At 47.3% G+C, this 21,992-nt stretch overlaps 1 protein-coding gene across 1 annotated transcript; it reads left to right on the top strand.

Annotated features, from left to right (window-relative positions):
* The first annotated feature begins 5,969 nt into the window (after window positions 1-5,969).
* Window positions 5,970-9,124, top strand: LOC148812631 (L-rhamnose-binding lectin CSL2-like). The gene is made up of 5 exons (XM_088908527.1): window positions 5,970-6,158; window positions 6,530-6,740; window positions 7,420-7,464; window positions 7,791-7,926; window positions 9,013-9,124. Exons 1-5 carry the CDS (start codon window positions 5,970-5,972, stop codon window positions 9,122-9,124), a joined length of 693 nt encoding a protein of 230 aa, XP_088764653.1.
* The last annotated feature ends 12,868 nt before the right edge of the window (window positions 9,125-21,992 follow it).

Genomic DNA, 21,992 nt, shown 5'->3' with positions numbered 1-21,992 from the left:
CTGGAAACCGAGGAAATTAAAAGAAATTCTCAAGGAATAACAGAACCAAAATCTGCCTATTGAGAGCGAGAGCACTGATATCCTGCAGAGGGGCAGAGGGGCAGAGGGCCAAGCGCACTACCGCCGGACTTGGTGTCCGAGCCTCAGGAGGACACACGCAGCGCTGTGTGGGGGTGCATCCGAGATCATCTGAGCCCACTCCCACAAGCGTGATCTGCGTTGTCTGTGCAACATCTCTGAGGGGATTAAAAGAGATGTTTTCACAGTTCTGCTCGTTCACAATGTATCGCAGAACGCGGAGCTGCACGTAACGTGGAAATGGTGTATTTTGTCATTAAAAATTGGAGGTTTTACACGGTAGTGTGTGCATCTTACTCTTCCCCCGGCTTGAAATGCTGCCGCAGTATCCAGTGCTTCTAAAACCCTGGTTCCCGTTTAGCATTGTTAGGCATTCGTTCGCCTGTTCTCGAAGTTCATTGGCGGCTAAAAATAATAATAATAAAAACACCAGAGAAATTAAAGTCACAACCACTGAATCAGAATCACATCGACGAAAACCCCTCTCGCCCTAAACCAATGACCGCAGTAAAAAAATAAATAAAAAAATTAATTCGCCTGCATGAGAACAGAAAATACATCATTTTCCGCTTTGGCAAAACACGTCCGCAACCAGTTCCATCACGGCTCGCCGGGACTGTCCTCTCTCTCCGCCTGGCGCTATTGAGACACCGGGCTTCTCTCGGGTTTCCGCAGGCGGAACCAAGATGGAGGGTCGTGGTTGCCCCACGGGCCCGCATTCCCCTGCGCGCACGGCGGAGCAGCTGGTGCCCGGGTTTCAGCCTGTTACTGGGGGGCGGGGGTGAGTTATCTTCGGGTGCTGTTTCTCTTTTACTCGTCTCATTTAGGTTTAATAATGTTTAATGTTTAATAAAACTTGCGGGGGACGCAAAGAGAGGGGATGTTAACTTCCCAAATCTCATGCTGACAATGTGGCACCGACTCGAGTTCTCAAACTTTTTGGACTAAGTACCACCCCTGATCCAACCACAGCATCCGAGTACCACCTACACGTCATCATCTCACAGGACCCCCAGAAATTCCCAATGACGTGGCTTCTCAAAGCGCTCCGCGGAATGACAACAGGAACAACAACAATTAAAAGCAAACGATGCCAAAGCACCCTTTCAGCGAGAGGGGTAAGCCTGTTTAGTCGAGCGAAGCAGATGTGCCTTCGTTAGTCCAGCCCTGATACAACTCACAACAGAGTCTAACAGATTTGAAAACGTCAGGCATTTTTCTTGACGGCCACGGTTTGGCTGTGTCTGCCTGTCATCGCTCTGGCCCCGTCGGTACAGTCTCCGACACGTTTTATCCAGTCCACGCCATTCTCTGCGATGCGTTCATCCGGAAGCTGAACTACGTGCTCTGCTGAAGTTCCTCCTGGATGCATTCATCCGGAAGCTGAACTACGTGCTCTGCTTTAGTTTCTGTTGGTAGCAGCTTACAGAACAGAAAGTCCTCATGGGACATGTCCTCAAACTCGTATCTTAACATAAACGAGCAAACTGGCCAAATCGACAACATCTACAGACTCATCTCATTGCAGTGAAAAGCAGCTGCGCATCTTAATGCACTCTGTTGGCGTACTTTTGACATCATCCGCCATTTCATTAAAAATCCCAGGGTGTCTCTCAATAAGAGTAGGGGTGTTACCCCAGTGTCTCTGGCCAAATTTCCCATTGGCCCTTACCCATCATGGCCTCCTAATAACCCCCCTCTCTGAACTGGCTTCATCACTCTGCTCTCCTCCCCACTGAGAGCTGGTGTGTGGGGAGAGGACTGGAGCATCATCCAGGTGGGGCTGCACACTGGTGGTGGTGGAGGGGATCCCCATGACCCGTAAAGAGCTGCACACTGGTGGCGGTAGTGGGATCCCCGGGACCTGTAAAGAGCTGCACACTGGTGGCGGTAGTGGGATCCCCAGGACCTGTAAAGAGCTGCACGCTGGTGGTGGTAGTGGGATCCCCAGGACCTGTAAAGAGCTGCACACTGGTGGCGGTAGTGGGATCCCCAGGACCTGTAAAAAGAGCTGCACACTGGTGGCGGTAGTGGGATCCCCAGGACCTGTAAAGCGCTTTGAGTGGAGTGTCCAGAAACGCGCTATAGAAGTGTAAGCAATTATTATTATTATTCAATAATTCTGCGAGTGACTGTGTCTTTCGGAGGGGGCAGTAGGTCAAGCTGTTGAGCAGCTTTTTCTCCACACATAATACGTGTCTATCACGCTTTCCCGTGCTCACAAGACTGCCAGCGTTCCTAGCACGCATTTCTGTGCATTCCTGTGCTCACCACATTAGCATTGTTCCAAAATCACGCACATTCTCCTACCTCTCTATTTGTTGGAGATGCGTTTTTTTAAATACAAGTGGTCACTTGCGTTCGTAGCAGGCATTCCTATAGAGCGGTATAGAATTCCATTGTAGCTCTGTGTCCACTCAAGTATTAGCGCTCGCGGGACCGTGGTACGGGGGCTGCGTATTCGACGCATCTTAAAATGGAAAAATAAGATTAAATGAGCCCGATAAAGATGAGGTAGGTGCTGCTTGGCAAGTCTTCCGTTTGGAAAAGGAGATCTGCCTCTTTCAGACCGTGCCGACGCGCAGGTCTCGTCCAAGAGCGACGCGTTTTCAAGCGGGCAGGCCTGATGATTCAGTCCACGCCCAGGCGTGTGTCTGTTTGCTACAAGGGAACCAAAACACCCGAGGTGTTCATTAAAGCAGGCCACACGTTGAAGACACACAATCCGAGCCGGGTTCACGGCACCCCCTGGTGGCTGAGAGAGGCGTGGCCGGCGTGGACGAACCGGGAGAACATGGCGTCGGTCACGATGTCGGTATTGTAGAGTGTAGAAATTTATATGAGAATGTTCCATTTCCAAACCAGAAGGCTAAATCTGGGGATAACAGGGAACTGCTATCTATATATTACACGGTGGTGGGGGGGGGGTCTGTTATTCGCGGATGTCCGAAAAAACGTTTTCAACCCCCAGAACACACTCTTTTTTTAAAGAATTTCTGCATACAGTTGTAAAAAAAACGGGTGTTTTCAATTTGGAATCGCCGTCTCCGCAGATCAGTGGGAACCAACAGTATCGCAGGAGGAAAAGATTAAAGACACACACAGACACCAGCACCAGCAACCCCCAGCAGGAACACACAGACTCCACACACACAGACACCAGCACCAGCGACCCACAGCAGGAACACACAGACTCCACACACACAGACACCAGCGACCCACAGCAGGAACACACAGACTCCACACACACAGACACCAGAGACCCCCAGCAGGAACACGCAGACTCCACACACACAGACACCAGTATGACCCCCAGCAGGAACACGCAGACTCCACACACACAGACACCAGGGGCATCACGTGCATTTTAATTAATTCTCGTTTTTCTCGTTTTCTGCGGCCCCGGGTTCTCGCCTCACAGGAGGTGTCCGCTCCCCCACCCCGGAGACCGAAACTCCAGGAACAAGGAAAGTCTCGCGTGTTTGCTTTCGGGCCAACAGGACGTCGTAACCTCCAGCCAGAGGCTATAAAAGACGATTCCGCGCGTCGTCTGCATCTCAGCTGGCGGATCGTCGCTCGCGTCTCGTCTCGTCTCGTCTCGTCTCCCGGCCCCACGATGCGGTTCCGAGCGCTCTGCGCCGCCCTCTGTAAGTCCGACCCCGCCCACGCCAGGTTTTTCGCGTGACGAGTGAAAAAGAGAGAGAGTCCGGCCCTTCGGCCAGCGGGATCTCCGCCTGAGCTCAGGTCGGCCCCCCCCCACCACTGAGGGGGACTCGAACCCGCGTCTCCGGCGTCCCTCAGCAGGGAGATCTCCCCCCTCAGCCCGGCTGGTAAGCCGGCTCGCCCAGCCTGCGATGGCTCTGCTGTTTTATCGTGTCGTTTAATAGACACATTTGGGGAAAAATAATTAAATTTATAGCCCATTTATTAGCCCCTCTGGGGAAATTTCGCCTCCATCAACCCAAAGGGTCCAATAGTCCTCCCTCCCTCTTCAGTACTTTTTGAGTTGAAGCGGAAATGCGATTGAAATTCGAGAAACAATCTGAGGAAACAAATGACGTCACAAAAACCCAGTTTGAGCACGTCGGTGACGTCACGAGCTCCGGCGGTGAAATGTGTTTGTGTTTTTTTTCCTGTTCGTGTGTGTTTTTTCTCCCCTCGTACCCCGTTTCTGATCCTCTGGTTGTAGTTGTGAGCTCTTTATACGTTTCATTACCTGGGTGAGGGTGACGCCGACTGCAGATCGGACCCGACACGGGGGAGGTGGGGGGGGGCGTCGCGTTACAGTTCTGGGCTTTTCGACCACTCCCCATGGTCCCCCAGAACGTGTCCTCCCACTAGGAGGGGGGCAGCCGTGTGCACGTAGACGGGGGGACGGGACATCGCTGCTCCTGGTCCGCGGTGCGAGTACTGGCAGGCGCGCACACACACACACACACACACACACACACACACACACACACACACAGCGCAGATCGTGCAGGTGACGAGGCAAATACCTGACACAATCTACACAACACACTGCGGAGGTGTTAAAGCCTGTTTCTGGAATTGGGGTGGGCGCCGGGGCGCTCTGACGGGCTGTACCACCTCTGTCCTCCACCCCTCTGACGGGCTGTACCACCTCTGTCCTCCACCCCTCTGACGGGCTGTACCACCTCTGTCCTCCACCCCTCCACCCCTCTGACGGGCTGTACCACCTCTGTCCCCCACCCCTCTGACGGGCTGTACCACCTCTGTCCTCCACCCCTCCACCCCTCTGACGGACCAGTCCTCGCCTGCCGATTGGTCACGTGACAGATGAGGGCCGGTCGTTTGCGATTGCCTGCTGGGAAACGTAGTCCAGACCACAGCCGCCATCTTGTCCAAACCGACCGGAAGTGCCCCCAGTGTAAAAAGCGCCAACGTGTTTTTCTCTGTTCCAGAAAACGTTGGAGATTTCCATCCACTGGACATACGCGCGAGCAAAACTTGCGAGCTGTACTCCGCTCTGCTCTACTGTGGTAAGACTCATCTTTATCCTTCTAGAATTAATAATAATAATAACTATTACACTCATATAGCTCTTTTCTGGACACTCCGCTCAGAGCTCTTTACTGGCCATGGGGATCCCACTACCGCCACCAGTGTGCAGCTCTTTACAGGTCATGGGGATCCCACTGCCACCACCAGTGTGCAGCTCTTTACAGGTCCTGGGGATCCCACTGCCGCCACCAGTGTGCAGCTCTTTACAGGTCCTGGGGATCCCACTACCGCCACCAGTGTGCAGCTCTTTACAGGTCATGGGGATCCCACTGCCACCACCAGTGTGCAGCTCTTTACAGGTCCTGGGGATCCCACTGCCGCCACCAGTGTGCAGCTCTTTACAGGTCCTGGGGATCCCACTACCGCCACCAGTGTGCAGCTCTTTACAGGTCCTGGGGATCCCACTTCCACCACCAGTGTGCAGCTCTTTACAGGTCCTGGGGATCCCACTACCGCCACCAGTGTGCAGCCCCACCCGGATGAAGCTCCAGTCCTCTCCCCACACACCTGCTCTCAGTGGGGAGGAGAGCAGAGGGATGAAGCCAGCTCAGAGAGGGGGGTTATTAGGAGGCCATGATGGGTAAAGACCAGGACACTGGGGTAACACCCCTACTCTTCTCGAGAGACACCCCTGGATTGTTAATGACCACAGGACCTGGGTTTGACGTCTCATCCGCAGGACGGCGCCTGTTTACAGCCCACTGTCCCCGTCACTATACTGGGGCACCGGGACCCCCACAGACCGTGTCCAGGGCCAGCTGGGAGTTTCAGGGTGACATTGTCGATCTCGATCTTGAACCCTGGACCCCCCCCAGATTAAAAGTCTGAGGCTCCCCCGACTGAGCGATCCGCGCTCTGGAACGCTTATGCCACCTGGTATTCCCAGGCTTGTCTCCCAGCCAAGTACTAGCCAGGCCCCGGTCCCGCCTAGCTGCCCAGATCAGACGAGATCGGGCGCGTTCAGGGTGGTGTGGCTGGGAGCGACACCAGCCGGTTCCTCGCAGCCCCCTGGCACCTGGGATCTGGTCCCCACAGGCGATTTCTCAAAGAGTCAGGTGTGTGGTGTTTGGGATGGAGACAATAACTGCTTTTTCGAAATAGTGTCACTGGTATCTGGTCACCCCAGGTGATTTCTAAAGGCAGTTCCTATATTGGATAGCAGGTACGACTATGACTGAGAAAGGCTTATCCTGATTTAACACAATACCTGTGTTAATAACCGTTTTGCCCTCTTCTACTTGTACTACAAAACGTCGCCTACGGGACCCCTCCTTGCCCTCCAGCATACCTCCCCCACACTGCTATTGCTCGCCACGCAGAGCAACCCGTCAGGTGTCTGCCCCTGGAACCTGCGATCGCCGTACTAAACCCCCGTGAAACGTGACAGTTGGCCGCCCGTTCTCCCGCAGCTTCCTGGGATTTGTAGTTCCGGACTGCAGGCGTGGGGGAACTACAAACCCCACCCCACCAGGCTGCGAGTGTGAGAGGTGATGATAACCGCTGTCCTGCGCTGTTGTCACCCCTCAGGTGTGACGGCACGAAGCAGTGTGAGGTGACGGCCACCATTGATGTTTTCTCAGACCCCTGTGTAGGCACCTACAAGTACCTGGACATCAAATACGTCTGCAGCCCTTCCAGTGAGTCTCCCCGTCTCAATACACACCACTTGACCCATGGGGGGCCTTCGGCAGCCATTTTGGAGAGTGTTTATAGTTTATAAACCCCGTAAAAAAAGTGCAGCACTTTTCTGGACACACCACATACAGTGCTTTCCAGGTCCTGGGGATCCCACTACTGCCACCAGTGTGCAGCTCTTTCCAGGTCCTGGGGATCCCACTACCGCCACCAGTGTGCAGCTCTTTACGGGTCATGGGGATCCCACTACCGCCACCAGTGTGCAGCTCTTTACAGGTCCTGGGGATCCCACTACCGCCACCAGTGTGCAGCCCCACCTGGATGATGCTCCAGTCCTCTCCCCACACAGCAGCTCTCAGTGGGGAGGAGAGCAGAGTGATGGAGCCAGTTCAGAGAGGGGGGTTATTAGGAGGCCATGATAGGTACAGAGATGGGTATGGTTAGGTTAAACAGAGACGGACACCAAATAGTCCTGCAGTTTGCCTAAGGCATAGTGCCGTCCTAGAGGAGCCTCTGTTTCATGAACTCCAGTTACCCTCTCGGCACGCAGATACGGACCGGGGATTTGGAAACGAGCCCGTGTAGACCATCAGCGCTCGCCAGCGGACACACGCTGGCTGCGCTAGTAAAGACCCGTTCCCTCTCTCCCTCTCTCATTCTGTTCGTTCTCTGCTTTCCCAGAGAGAAGCGTCACTTGCGAAGGAGGGACTGGCGAGCTCGACTGTGGTAAGAGAGGCCAATGGTCAGTGCTGCACGGGGACCATAGGAGTGTCGGAGCGCACAGAGATGAGAGGCTATTCAGTCCCGTCTGCCTGCAGAACAGCTTGTTCCCCACCCCCACCCCTCTCCGTGTACAGTAGAGCCCCCTGTCCTGACTGGAGGAGCTCACCCAGCTGTGTCTGGAGAGAAGCCAGGGTATCGGCTTGTTCCCCCCTCCCACCCCTCTCTGTGTACAGTAGAGCCTCCTGTCCTGACTGGAGGAGCTCCTCCAGCTGGTGGGATCTTGACACGGGACACAACCCATCATCCTCTCCTCCCCCCCTCCTCTGCAGGGGACAAGGCCATCCGGATCGGCGATGCCAACTACGGACGCAGGGATCGCTACCTCTGCAGCAGCGGCCGGCCCGCAGACCAACTGACCAACGTCCAGTGTGTCCTGTCCAGGACGCTCAGCCTCCTGAGGAAGAGGTCAGGGGCGTCGCTCAAACCAGCCACTCTGCCAGTCACATCAACCAATCCGTCAGTCACCCAATCAATTCAAACTGATCACTTACCAAATCTGAATCAATCAGTCATTCCGTCCGGCAGCTGATCCATCTATCAACCAACCGGTTAAACAGATCTATCAATCCACTCATCAGTCAGCAGGTCGACTGATCACCCCATCAATCAACCAACCACCTTACTAATCCATCGATCCAATCCAAATCTAATAATAGATCAATTATTATTATCAACTATGCTGCCAATCAGTGTTTTACTGATCGATGCCCCTTTCGATGCTCAGGGCACTGTCAGGGGGGTACTCTGTGTTCAGCTGTGCGTTAAAAACAAGTACAGCAAATACAGACATAAACCAGGACAGACTGTGCATATACAGACATATATTCCTCAAATAAATCCCACAACAGAACGAGTTACAGGTGGGAGGTCACGTCACCTCTGCCCCCGAGCAATGCGATCACGGGAAGCGAGAAAGGTATTCACAGGACAAAATGTGCTGTAACTAGTGGAACTATATGTGTTTATGTATATGTATATGTTTCCCGGGGGGCTGTGAAAGGAGGTAACACCAGTCCTTCAGTAGTGGGATGTGTTCAGGATTAAGGTCCGAGAGCTGCAGGGTTTTCTGACAGCTCTAGGACAACTCTCAAGGGCCTAAGAGTTATCTAGCTATAGAAATGTGCAGAACGCTGAAACTACCACCTGACACTGTCCATTTCGAAGACCATCCTCCGGGACCCTGAGTCGGAGAACGAGGTCACCCTGCCAGGACAGGGACACAGGTGCGCTCGGGGTACAGAGCGGGGAGCCCCTCTCCGGCAGGAATGGCCCCTTCACCTTGCACAGCTGCTGCCAGTCGAGCCTGGCAAAAAAAAAAGCAGCGGCGAAACGATCAACCCCGTGAAACACGATAGTCGTCCATCAGTTGTCCCGCGGCTCCCTGGGATTTGTAGTTCTTGCAGGCTTTCCAGAACTACAAGTCCCTGGGGGGGTGTCCCCTTGCTCAGTTCTGCCCACTAGCTCCTGATAACGGGCTGCTCGACCCCACAGGTGCGACGGGAAGACACAGTGCAAGGTCCCGGCTACTAACTACGTGTTCTCGGATCCCTGCGTCGGCACCTATAAGTACCTGGACGTCACGTACACCTGCAGCCCGTGGTGAGTACGGCTTCCAGCTTCCTGACCCCAGGGCAGACCTCCGTATACCACCCACAGCACACAGATCGCATGGCATCTGTCACATGACACGGGACACAGGGGTCGCATTAGAACCCATCACATGACCTGGCCACAGGGGTCACATTGGCACCCGTCACATAACCCAGGGCACAGGGGTCGCATTGGCATCTGTCACATGACACGGGCCACAAGACCTGTCACCTGTCACCTGACGTCTTGTCACAGTAACGCATGAAAGCACAAGGGAGAGCAGCAGGCTGACGCACTGCTGGTAAAAGACATTTCCAATCACACAACAGAGCTGAACAGCACCTTGATCTGGTTACAGACGTGCACCGGGAACCGAAACTGCGCCCCACGATGAAGACAACTTCTCCACTGGACCTCTGTCTCCTCCCTAGATGGGCTCAGTTCTACAGCTGCACGTGTCTCAGTGCACCAGACACACCCGCCTCACCCTCGCCAGCGGCTTCTTCCAGCCTCACTGATGAACCTTCTCGCGGTTTCTGTCTGTAGAACCTGCTGTCATCTCTCGATCTCCTCTCTGCAATAAACGTGCTCTGTCCAGTGCTGTCCCCAACTGGAACTGTGTCCATAACACACCAGTACATGAACACTGCACTGAGAGAGAGAGAGGTTCGTACAGACACACTGACTGGACACTCCAGTACATGAACACTGCACTGAGAGAGAGAGGGGTTCATACAGACACACTGACTGGACACTCCAGTACATGAACACTGCACTGAGAGAGAGAGGGGTTCATACAGACACACTGACTGGACACTACATTACAAAGAGAGAGTGGGGCAGAGTGTGTGTTGCAGTGTGTGAGTGTGTAGCAGTTTGTAGTAGTGTAGTAATGTGCGATGCCAAAGTGCGTCTCTAGCTGAAACTGAAAGTAACTGAATACCGGGCATATCGAAGGCGCTGTGGACAAGATGCTCGTGCACTTTGTGGACCTGGGACATGTGAGGAGCACGGAGACGGTTCAGGGTCGGGTTCAGTGTGGTCTGGGCTGCAGGTTCGGGTCGGCACGGAGCTGACGGCAGAGAGTTTCTCTCATGAGCGGTGTGTTGGAGATGTTCGGGCTCATTAGACCTGTTGAATGCATTAAACACGAAGCTCTCATCGGGTATTTTTCCACAGCTGTCAAGAACTCGGGTGGCCTCTTTCCTCTCGACTCTTCACTTCCTCATCTCTAATGGTGTCATTTTCACCACTCAACTGTGTGTGTAGTACTGTGTGTGGTGCACTGTGTGTGTAGTAGTACTGTGTGTGTAGTACTACTGTGTGTATTTCAGTGTTTTCACTGCACATCAGAGGCGACTGAACTGTTTTATAGCGCCTTTCAGGCCCACATGGATAGGCTGTGTGGTGAAAAGTTATGTATGTAGCAGTGGGTGTCACAGTGTGTGTGTACAAATGTCTGTGTAGCAGAGTATGTAGGGTAATAATAATAAAATTAATAATAATAATAATAATAAAGCGCCTTTCCTGTTTAACTGTTCCCTACAGGTGGTTGTTATTATTATAATAAATATTCACAAGATGCCTTTCCAAGTCCAAGGATGCATATAGAAAATAAAGTACAATAAAAAGTGAAAGAAAAAATAACCAAAAAATGAAAGACAGAGACAGCAGAGACAGACAGGGGAGAGCTTCTGATCTCTAATGCCTTCATTCTAATTACTGTGTACATGCTTAGTAATTATTACACTGTCTTCAATAGAGAATAATTCAATAGGTATCATATAATAAATATTATATTGTTTCCTACAGGTGCTGTACTTCAAATCCCAATAGAGAGAGAGCTCTTCATGTATAATGATCCAACCATTCTAATGATATAATAAATATATTGTCATTACTTTATTGTAATTTATGATTATAGTATAATTGAGTAGATAATGACATAAAATATAGCAATTTTAGAATATGAGTTATTAATATGATATCAATCATGAATTTTCCCTATAGCTGATCTAACCCACGATCTGTCTGTGAGGTTAAACTTGAATTGAATATTGAATTAAAATATGCAGTTTGTTGTTCTGTGAAGTCGCCCTCCTATGAACAGCACAATAAGCTCCAATCACATTGGCTTGAGACAAAGTGGCATTTGTGCTGCTGTCTTTATACACATGTAGCGGCAAGGTTTATTAATAATACAGGAATAAAGTTTTCTGCTCCCTTGCCAATCCCTCTCCTTGTTCAGCAGTGGTGCTGAACACAGAGAGGCCATTCCAGTTGGTTCACATTTAAGGTGTTTTTCTAGCTGATAGAGTGTCCTGATAAGGAACAACCCCCAAGGCTGAGATTCTCCAGCAACCCTAATAAAGGGTCATCTCTGGCACCTTACTGTCTGGGAGATTCCAAGGGAGAGTCTCATCCCATGAGTTTACCACCCTAATGTCAGAGAGCATGGTTACTCATCCTCCACCTCGATCAGCCAATCAGGAACTGGTAGGGCAGGGTAACCCCACGTGGCTCTCTGATGCCTGCGAAACATTCAACCAATGAACGACCGTAGTTCCTCCAGGTAAAACAGGCAGCACAAGGCTCCTCCAGGACATTCTCGGACTCAGCTCGGACAACCACGTAACGGCCAGTGTGTCTGAGTGCCAGGTCTTTACTTTGTTCTAAGTGTCGAGAACCATAGGATCCGCCCGAGGTAAGCTCAGGTGACAGCCTCGTGAACCGATGGTACCCCACCGCGAACGCCCGCCTGATCAACGAGTGAACTACGGTCGAAACTGTGGACAGCTGAATCTCAGGATTCGGGACTAGCGCTGCATCGGGAACGAACCGGTCTTGGGCCCGCAGTCACTTTCCATGTGCACAAGCTCTGCTAGTTAAGACAGGATTGACTAGCCGGTCTTCCGAGAGCCCGCTGCTAGCACGCCGCAGCAGGAATCTCTCCCTCCTTCTCCCCCACCTCACGCTGAACGCAGGAACAGCCTTTCGCTGCTCCTTTGTGTCCGCGGGAGATCTGGATGAATATTTAACATTTTGCATTACAGCTCGAGAATTCAACTGTTACCTCAACCTGAGTCGATATCAATTTAATTCCTATGAGTGATGTACTTGCTTTTGGGTGTCTAGTGTAGAAGTTGTATCAAAGTTCATTTACAAAACGGTATAAGTGAATGGTATGTTTCTCTTGGTATGTGTAACTCTTCGTGATTGAATGTATACCTTTTGTATTCTGCTAACCCTCACTATAAGATCTATTATGTTTATATGCACATTTTATATATTCATAACTGTATTCTCATGTATTAGTAGCTGTCTGTGTGCGTTGCTGTTATTCCACAAGGTCGGTTTTCTAATGTCAAAATGTCATTTTGTGACTCACTGCTACAATTAATAATTGTCCCAGCAAATGCACCAAACCCCTACACCACAGAATTTGTTTCGTTCATTTGGTAAAACAAGTTTTTTTGTTCTTCTCCCAGCCCCTAGAGGACATAGACTAGATACTTCTCATTATGAGAAGTAGGTCTTAGAAAAATTTCAGAGTCAGCTGAAACATAGACCTTCGAAAGACACATTGTTGTCAATGACACCCCAGGCTTCCTCAGTCTCTGGAACTCCTCCTAGAAACCCCAAGATTAAAGTCGTTTATTACAACAGACCAGAAACTGACCTGTGGGAACCCAGTGAATTAATGTGTCCTAAATAACAAACTGAAAGAGGTGGTTACTCAGTGACCCGAGGATGCACAAGGAATGTTGGCACAGCTGGTAAGAACGTTCGATTGTATTAATTCACTGTAATATTTATTGACTGTAATATTTATTGAAATGTTGTTAATAATTTGTCATCTTTTAGATCTAAGCTTAGATCTAACCTTACCCAACAAATTCTCATCAAGAGTGTAAGCATGCAGCTGTGTAATAAAGTGTGTCCATCAGTCCTCACAGGACAACAGTGAAGCTGCCCCCCATACTAACAGCCCAAACAACGAAACCCAATCTTCATACTGCTTTTTCTCAAGATATAGTGACTGCTTTTTTGAGGAGTCACGTTGCCCCCCACTACAAATAGCCAAAGATCATGACCCTTAAATAATTTGATAAAGCCTTTTGGCGTGTTTCAAGCCAGTGTTTAGCGTCTTGCTGATTTATGAGATATTACCTGGACCTTCACTAAGACGTTTTTATTCAGGGGTGTTCTCATAACAGCTACCATCTAGATTCATACCATCGACATCACTTCTGCAGGCATCCATACTGTACATTTCACTTTTGGAGGGAATGACATGAGGAAACATTTCCCTCATGCAATATTACTTTCCACTTCTGTGTCACCATTTAGCTGGACCTCCCTACCCTGGGAAACCATTTGTTTATTGTCTGACACCAGGCCCCAAAAATGAGATAATCCAGCGTTGTTTGAACACCAATGCTGACCTGTGATACATCAATGTTACGTTTTCTTGGTTACATCTGACTTATTATGTATTACACTGCTGATTGCTTCACACTTGTTCATGAAACCGAACCCAGTTTTTAATGCCGTGACTTTAACACCACATTTTTCTGAGCGACACAGAAACCCTGCAGATTCAATATCTTTGTCATTCTGTGTCATACTCACACAAAGTTTAACCACTCATTGCAAGCATCACACTCCCCCTTTGTTTTTTTGTCTGTTGGGTGATTTACAGATGCATTACAGCTTCTGTTTCTGTTTTCAAAACAAGAGAGGGAGGGGCGAGCTGACGCTGGAGGAGAACCAACATCTTCAACATGATTGCAAAGAGCATGGGTGAGCTGAAGGAAATGATTAGATTTAATACAGCTGGAATCGAAGGTCTTAAAAAGTCCGTGGATTGTGTGTTTAAAGAGGTTGAGGACTTTAACGGAGTACAAGTTCTTAAACAAGTAAATACTGAACAAGAAACGCAGATTAAAGACCTTTAACTGAGAGTGATCGATGCAGACAGATACCGTCGACGGTGGAATTTAAAATGACTTGGAGTTAAGGAGGAACGCGATGAGGACATCGTTGCTACAGTGAAGGGTATCTGTTAAAGGACCCTGCCGGACCAGGAGGATGTGATATCGGCCATTGATACTGTTCACAGGCTCGGGAGAGCGTACGTGTCTGGGCAAGTGCGCCCCAGAACGATTATAATACAGTTCACCAGGAGGACGGCGAGGGACATGCTGTGGCGGGCGGCGAGGGGGAACGAGTATTTGAATGAGAACAAACTGAGGTTTGCAGAGGACCTGTTCGCCACGGGAAGGAGTCCCAGTGACTGTGCTCAGTTAATGATTATGTTTGATTAAATTTATTATAGCAGCATTTACTAGTGTTTACTTAGTGTTGGTTTGGAATGTTATAGGCCTGGTTTTTGAAAATCTCAATAGGTTAGATAATCTTAGAGTTATTTGCTTTTGTGCATGTCTTTTTATTTTTTTTATTGGTGCCAGAGGTATTTGAAGTGTGATTTTTTGCTTTTGTAAAAAATGAGTGAAGATTTTTATTTTATACAGGAGGACTGATTTCCTTTATTTTTTATAATTGATTTATTCTTGGATGGTGTGGAAAAGGATAAGAAAGATAATAACATGCACATAAGAAATCCTGGTAAACCCCATTTTATCCCTTTCTTGTTTATCTTCTTGGAATGCAATGTTTGAAAAAATAATTTGGAAATTAGTTTTGACAACTCCTGATAGATATTGTATTACAAAAAAGTTTAAAGAGATATTGTTTAAAATTGTTCATAAGCTTTATCCAGCTAAAAAAGCACTTTCTACATTTAAGCATGAACAGGAAGATTTGTGTTCTTTTTTGTGTGAAGTTATTTGGACAGACATCCAACGTTTTATTTGTATTTAAATTGCATTTAAATGTGTTTTTTAGATTGAAGTCTTCTGATATTTTGTTGTACTGAGAAAATGTTAAAAAGCATTTCTTTATAGCAAATTAGTCATTCTGGGAAAAGTTAACAGTAATACATTAAAATGGTCCAATAATACTTCCTTTTTTAGAATTTTAAATGTTAACAAGTTTAAGTTAACATTTGATATATGTAAAAAAATAATTTGGTTATATAATTTCCTTCATTATCTCTGGCAGTTAATTGTTTTTTTCCTGATTGTCTTTTTTCTCTTGTACTGGTTTCTGCTCCTCTAGTTGTATTTGTAAATTCTTTATATATTTAATAAAAAAACTGCTGTGAGTGATGGAGGGCTCTGTCTTCTTGTTTGTCTGTCTTCCTTTCACTGTGCGACCTGGGCAGTCTGACTTCCGGGTAAGGTGGCCTCATGGGTCCTAACCCGAATCCCACATCAACGCTGAGCTGTGCATGTGCACATCTTTCGGTATACCATTTTTACAGTTAAAAGGGGTCAAATGTTTTGTTTTCTAGTCTTTTTTTGTACATTTTGTAAATTATATTGTTAAAAAAATGTTAAAAAAATGGGTGGATTGTTATGGTAGGAAATGGTTATAAGTTTATATATACATTTAAATTATGAAAGGTGAGATATGCAGCTCAATAACTTTAATGTAACAACGGTAGGGTCCAAGGGGGCAGGTCCATACTGTACCTAGTAAGGAGGCTCCTTCAGTTAGCCAGAAGGGAGTTAGTTGGTAGAACCTATGTGTGGTGAGATTCCTGGTTTATAACTCTCGGAGGAAGTGTTTGTGTATTGTTTTCATCATTTTGTTCTATTTTGTTGTTTTTTACACTATACATAATTGTTTTGTTAGTTTGTGGGGAGCGCTGTCCAAATAAACCACAACGTTTGCACATAAATGCTGCTCTGGCTGAGCCATCATTCTATTTTAAAATAATTAACTTGGGCACCCCCCCAGCCCTCCCTGTGACACTCCTGTTACAAACAGTTTTCACCTATAAAATATCTCCAGACTCACCTTCAAAATAAGATTGTGAATAATTAACAATATCATGGTGTTGAGGAGGTGCTTTCTTACACTATCTTTAATCAACGTGTTTATGTAACTAAATTTTGAGTGCTGCTTTCTATTTCTGTTGCATGACCTTGCATCAGATATAAAAACCAGAGCAGCAATCACCCAAGACTATTTAAGTAACATCACTCTACTCTATGTGCTGGTTAGTGGCTGTGTATAATTTATTTCCACTGAAGAACAAGAAACAAAAAATGTGCTCCACACAATTTTACCATTAACAAACTGGTATGAAAAATTCAATTTGAGATGTGATCACTGCAACAAGATGTACTTTTTGTGAACCCACATGAAAGAGAACTGATTTAAAAATGTTCACAAAATATTGTTGTTCTTTTAATGTTACTTTATTTTACTTCCAACACACGTTTCTAGAAGCCTGAGTGAAAACATGCAGCATTTCCACATGAAAAATACTGCAAACTGGGTTTTCAGAACTGTCATTTCATAAGTGCATTTACAGTAAAGGGTTTACTGATCCCTATTTCTACATTTTGACTCTCAAACCCCTCAGAATATTTTTTAAGAGCAGTTCTTGAGTCCCGCATGACCTCAAATAGTGCAGTGCCAGCAAATATACTAGAGCCCATTGGGTACAATGGCCCCAGTGTGACATTCCCAAGACTACCAGAAGAGTGTTCCAGTGACTGTAGGCAGAGCAATATCACCAATTTAGGTTCTGTTCTGTTTCATATTGTATTGTTTCTTCTGCTGACTGTAGCATTGTGCAACACACATGGCTGAAGTAACATATTGACAACCAAGCCTCTCACAAGCTACGCTCAAGAGCCCATGGAATTTCCATGTTAGGTGGTACTGTAAGATCTCCCTTACCTAAACGTTGTGTTTTCTTTCTTCTCTTTTCAGAATGGAATAAACAATATTACTTGTTCCTTTGCAGCCTATGCATGCTCATGCAGCTACAACCCTAAGCTGAACAGTAAGCAGGTGTTTAAGGAAAGCCCTAGAGCTACTGAGCGCTTGCTTGAGGAGCTTTCCTCTGGTGAGACTGAGCACAGGCAGACAGAAGTGTAAATATTGTTGCTCTGTACTTAGTGTCGATGTTCAAATGTACACTTCTGTTTCAGATATCTGGACTGTTGCTTGACAGCTCTTGAACCCATCAGTATTTATTACCTTGATTCATGGAAATGCAGGTTTCCTCCAAAAAACTATCATCCTTCTTTTATCTGATTTCAGTTTTGAAACCGGATCATTCCCCTCTTAACCTGGTATAAAGTTCTGGAATTAACTGGCACGTTCTACATTAATTAGCATGTTGATTTCGGCACAAAATCTAAAAAAGGGAACTGCAGGTGACTTTGATAGAGAACAATGCTGAGTTTGTGTTCTATCCTGTCATAGTGAAGCTACTATTTTGTTCGATCCAGTTTTTGTAGTCTGAGGGGGGGTGATAAAGAAGCAATCAGCCCTGGCTCATCTCTTCTCGTTACTGTTTTCTGGGCCGACGTGGCTCTCACAGCCCATGACCTTAGTCATTAAGAGAATGAACATGAGCTCTTCACAACCAGCACTGTGGAGAAAAACAGAAAGTATGGGAATAGCAGTTTTGCTCTCGCCACCCAAGAGCCTCGTGTTACAATGAAGTTTCAACTTCAGAGTGCCCCCAAGCTCAGATACAGCGACCCTTTCACTTTCAAAATGAGGCTGTGTATATTTATTGATATCATGGCTCTGGGGAGATAAGATAAGAGTTCTTTAAGCAGGTCATTAAACTAAGCATATCATATCTTCAATGAGTGGCATTCTGAAAATGAACCTAGCGAAGTCTGCAACCATAGAAATATATTTGCACTTCCTGGGATCGTGGTCTTATTAACTACAACTGGCAAAGCAAAATATCTGTCGAGGGGCCTGTTCACACCAGCTCAGGCGGTCAGAGACTTGATGACAGATCTGGAATAGTAGGATGGCTGTGATGCCAGATTCTAGATTATAGATCGTTGAATGAACTATTGAAGTCACTTTTAAAATTAAAATGTGTGTGGCCTATTAGAGCTTCAGTACTGTCAAAGCCAAAGATAAAATCAACATTGTGCTGCTCAAACACCACAAGCTTCCTATCTATTACAACTGCACGCATAAGAAATGCCTGTGAAACTAACTGCCCATAAAGGGGCCTAAGAAATTCAGCACTCCAGTCCTTCTTTGGTATTTCCTCTTGGAGCAAGTAGAGTGATAATAACCAGTGTCCAGGAGTGTTCACTCAGGGTATGGATTGTTACCCTGCTGATATGAATCTGCTTTTAACTGATTTCCAGTTTGAAAGTGGATTATGTTTTTCTTAATATGGGATAAAGTTCAGGAATTAACTTGCATTTTCTATAATAATTAGCATGTTGATTTTAGACCAAAATATGAAATGGTCTTTATTGAATGTTGTTTCTGCACTCTGTCTCGCTCTGCCTTGATCTGTTATTTTCCATGTTTTAGTCTCATCTTGCTTCCAGGCGATCCTGCACACTTCTGCTTCTGTTCCTGGCCCAGGTCCTGCTTACCTGGTGGTCTGTGCACTTTTGGTCATTTCCAGTCTAGTTCCTGATTGTCCTGTCCAGTCCTGCTGTGCTGCACAGTCACCTGCCTGGACCACTCCCACTGCTCCTGTCCATTAGTGCAGATCCGCCTCGGATTCTTCCATCATCGCTTGCCTCAGCTTCACATGTTTCCATGAGACCCCATCCTTTCAGGCACATCAACTCTTGCTCGCATTAATGCCTCTTTTCAATAAGCCAGTCTTTATCTCATGTATGAATCCTCTCCTTACTCAATAGGCTGCAGGATTTCTTCCACTTTGCCACAGTGTAACACATACAGCATTCCCAGCTGGAAGAGTCAGTCTGAGAACAGAACTCAGACAGCTCTCTGCAGAGTACATCTTTTACCTGGAATCAGTGAGTCATTTTCCTAAGTCCCCTGTTGTTGTCAACTAAGGCTGGCTTGTGACACATCTCAAGGGCACAGGGGATATTGGGAAATTGCAAGGATGAGGCGCTGCATATGTGTCACTCTGTCCTACTAACACATGGTCTTAAACCCCTCCTCTCAAGGACGCCCCAGCCCTTCCTAGTTTTATTCTTGATCCCCTGCACCTGCCTCCAGTTCTTGCCCCCCTCCTATAAAAGCCAGGCGTTCCTGCCAATCTGGGCTCAGCTTTGGAAGATGGACGCCCGGAAGCCCTCCTACCTGCAAGCCCAGGAGCGACTCAGCGGCATCAGCTTCACAACAGCGTCCTGACCTTCTGGGTCCTGGATTAGGGAGCATCCCCTTTTATTCCCCCGACCCTCCGCCAGATCTGGCTCCGGTTTTTAACTTTGTTCGTCTTTGTCAGGATGGATCACCCGGTCTTGGACTATCCCTGCTCATGGATTTGCCTCAGACTCCCTTGGACTGTTTGCCCTGGACACACCTCCTCTGAACACCAGCGCACTGTGGACACGCCCCCTGTTTTCCTTCCAGCCCCTTGCATGCCTTTTTCCCCGTGTTTTCCTCACTCCTCCCTGGATTGTGTTGTCTGCATAGGGTCCTGAAAGAACGCTTCATGACACTGCGCTGAATGAAATGAACTACACTGCCAGACTGGAGGTTCTGGGTCTCTTTAGATTGAAGGGAGTGTCCTACACTGATAGGCTGAAGGAACTGAGTCTCTTTAGTCTAAAGAGAGTGTCCTACACTTACAGATTGAAGGATCTGCTGGTCTTTGGGGTGAAAGACCAGCAATCTTGGTGTCTGCAGTATCAAGGAGGAGATTCGAAGTAGCATTTTAGTGGATTATTCCAGAGATGATTTTACAGCAGAGCAACAGACATTGAGAGTATGCTGAGTGGTGTGCTGCTCATTGTAGTGTGGAGCCAAGGATATTGGTGTGAAGCCTATACTGTGTTGAGCCAACTGTACTGGTGCATTCAAGTATGTGGACACTATGACATTATGTGTTGTGACACAGCAGAGTACAATTTTTTCCTAAAAACTTCACCGGTAACACATAGAAGGAGCCCATTTTCAAATTTTCATAAAGTCTAGAGGTGATACTGGTTTGGAGCCAGGGTACTGTCTGTCTATGTACAAAATCTATTGTATAAGAGTTTGAGGAAGAGTTTAGTGAAAGGATGGGGAACATAGTGATGTTAGGGATTCGGTACGAGGGACCGAACCAGTGAGTGAACCCACTTGCAGGAGCGAACAAAGCCAAGCCGTAATCCGAAAGCAAGCCGTAATCGTAGGAACGAGCCAAGAGTCCAGGGGAAGCCAGATATCCGAAAGGGAACGAGTACCGAAGCCGAAGCGTGATCCGAAGTCGTAGACGGTAGAGCAATCCGATAATCCAGGGGTAGCCAGTGATCCGAAACAGAGCGAAAGTAACCGAGCCAAGCCGAGATCCGAAAAGCCGAAGTCCAAAGGAAAAATCCGCAAACCGAAAGTCAAGACGAACACAGAGTAGAAGTAGGAGTAGCGCAACCGGGAAGCTCGAAAGGGAAAACCAATACTGAGCAACGAGGTAGGGAAAGACAGGTGTTTAAGTAGGATGAGACGGGGGTGTGGTGGTGAATGGGAAAACTGATAGGTGAACTGATGGATAGGGGCTACGCCTACTTCTGCCTCCTCCGTTACCGGGAGGCAGGGATCGTAACAAGTGAAGTCTGAACAAAACACATTTCCTCCTTTAAAAATGTCAAAAGTAGCTAGTGTGATGATTCACAAGATTGTGGGTGAGTGCTGTAATCTAACCTTTGTTCTAGGACCTAAAATACAAAGTTAGCTTGAAAATAGCACCACAAAAGTGGAAGATTGCACTGTTGATTCTATTAGTTTCCAGCATTATGGTGATTTTAGACATTGGTTATCCCAAATAGATTAAAGCTCTAAAAGGATGACACTATTACTGTTACATGTTCAATTTGGGGTACCACAGGGATCAGTGCTGGGACCAATATTGTTCTCTTTCTACATGTTGCGCTAGATAGGATAATACTGCAGAAGTTTTTCAAACTATGCAGTCTAGTGTCTTGAAGTAGGCTTTGTGCTCAAACATATATAAAGAATGCTGCCTGTCCTTGGTCAGTAAGATAAGGGGCATGTATTTGGTAAGCTGGCTGTACGCCCAGAATATGAAAAGAACTAACTGTTGTCTAGTTTGCAACTTAGATATAATTCATTGGCATGTGTTGCTGTTTTATCATTTGTTTAGAATATGTCATAGTAACTCTTTGTGTTTTAAGGTATAAAGGACCATTTTCAGCTACTTATTTTTTAAGTCTGGTGGTCGCAAGCCGGACTCCCATATGCATATGAATAAAGGGACTTCTGCTTCACAGACACCTGAACTTTGTCATTTGTTTGACACTGCAATTTGGCGCTGCGGAACAGGGTACTCCCAGCTGAGGGAACTCTGACAGAGATGTGGAGAGGAAAAGCTAGGCGGCCGCTTCTAAAAAGAGGTAAGGACTCCTCTTTTCTAAAAAGTCCCTTATCCTCTTTATGTTGCTGTCGAGGGTTTTTCTGAAGCTGAAGCCAGTACAAGAATAGTGACTTCATGGTGTATGTGGTGGTAGACGTCTGATAAGTGTGCCGGCTGTTTTCCCAGTTGAAAGATACTGGAAGTGTTTTCCCAGTTGAAGGATACTGGATGTAGTCTCCCAGTTGAAAGATACTGGCAGAGGACGGTGGGGTCAAGATAGAGGAATTGCTGAGAAATAGCATTCTGCCCGGTTAGTGTGGTAAACCCAGTAAACCCAGGACTGATGCACCTGGTATTTGCTATACACTGTGGTCTCTTTAGTTGTTGTGGAGAAGCTGTGATCTCAGGGTGGTAACCTGAGCTGTATGTGTGGTGGAGCTGGGGACGGTAACTTGGTCAGTTAAAGCTAAAGGAAAAGAACTTG

Source organism: Atractosteus spatula (genome assembly GCF_055471065.1).
Source record: "Atractosteus spatula isolate fAtrSpa1 chromosome 10 unlocalized genomic scaffold, fAtrSpa1.hap1 SUPER_10_unloc_2, whole genome shotgun sequence".
NCBI lineage: Eukaryota > Metazoa > Chordata > Actinopteri > Semionotiformes > Lepisosteidae > Atractosteus > Atractosteus spatula.
This window is presented reverse-complemented; position numbering and strand designations above follow the sequence as displayed.